General features: G+C 68.7%; 1 protein-coding gene across 1 annotated transcript in view; it reads left to right on the forward strand.

The window, feature by feature from the left end:
• Positions 1-658, forward strand: part of CSF3R (colony stimulating factor 3 receptor) — a 29,875-nt gene that overhangs the window by 22,130 nt on the left and 7,087 nt on the right. The window contains exon 4 of the mRNA XM_035895510.1: positions 196-651. Within this exon, the coding sequence (XP_035751403.1) occupies positions 196-651 (456 nt within the window). The remainder of the gene's footprint in view (positions 1-195; positions 652-658) is intronic.

The raw sequence follows: 658 nt of genomic DNA on the forward strand, positions 1-658 counted from the left end.
CCTGCGGGGGGCCCCGGCAGGATGGGGCCCGATGCGTGCCGGCAGGCTTGCCCAACGCCTGGCTCTTCCTCTCCAGCAGCTGGGGGCCCTGTCTAAGGGAAGAGGCGCTCGTCCCTCTGTCCTGCCTGGGCGCCGAGGAGCTGAGATGGCTTTGTCATGGCCGTGCCCTGGATGTGACACGTTTTTCCTGCCTGCAGGGACCCTGGGCTGTGCCTCGGTGGCCATGGGCTCATCTGTTGTGCCCCTGGGCTCGACCATCACAGCATCCTGCACCATCAGGAGCAAGCTCTGCCGCGGCTTGGAGCAGGGGAAAGTCCAGATCACCTGGATGCTGGACAACGAGCCCATGGCCGGGAGCCAGCACCAGGGCCCGGGGGGCACAGAAGTGTCCAACCTCACCCTGCCCCGGTTCAACCGCACGCAGGCCAAGCTGTGGTGCTGGGTGGAGTGGAACAGGACCAAGCAGCGCGTCGGCATGGCTGAGATCAGGGCGGGCTGTAAGTCAGCTGCTGCCACGGGTCACCCGCGTGTGCACACGCGCACTCGACAGAGGTGCAACCTGGCGCCGGGGTTCGCACGTCTCCTCCCCAAGACGCGTGTCTGCCCCGGGCGAGCCAGGCAGAGCCGCTGGGGCGGGGGGCGCAGCCGGGGGCGGGGG

This window comes from Egretta garzetta, unplaced genomic scaffold, assembly GCF_000687185.1.
Source record: "Egretta garzetta isolate BGI_Z169 unplaced genomic scaffold, ASM68718v1 scaffold66, whole genome shotgun sequence".
Taxonomy (NCBI): Eukaryota; Metazoa; Chordata; class Aves; order Pelecaniformes; family Ardeidae; genus Egretta; species Egretta garzetta.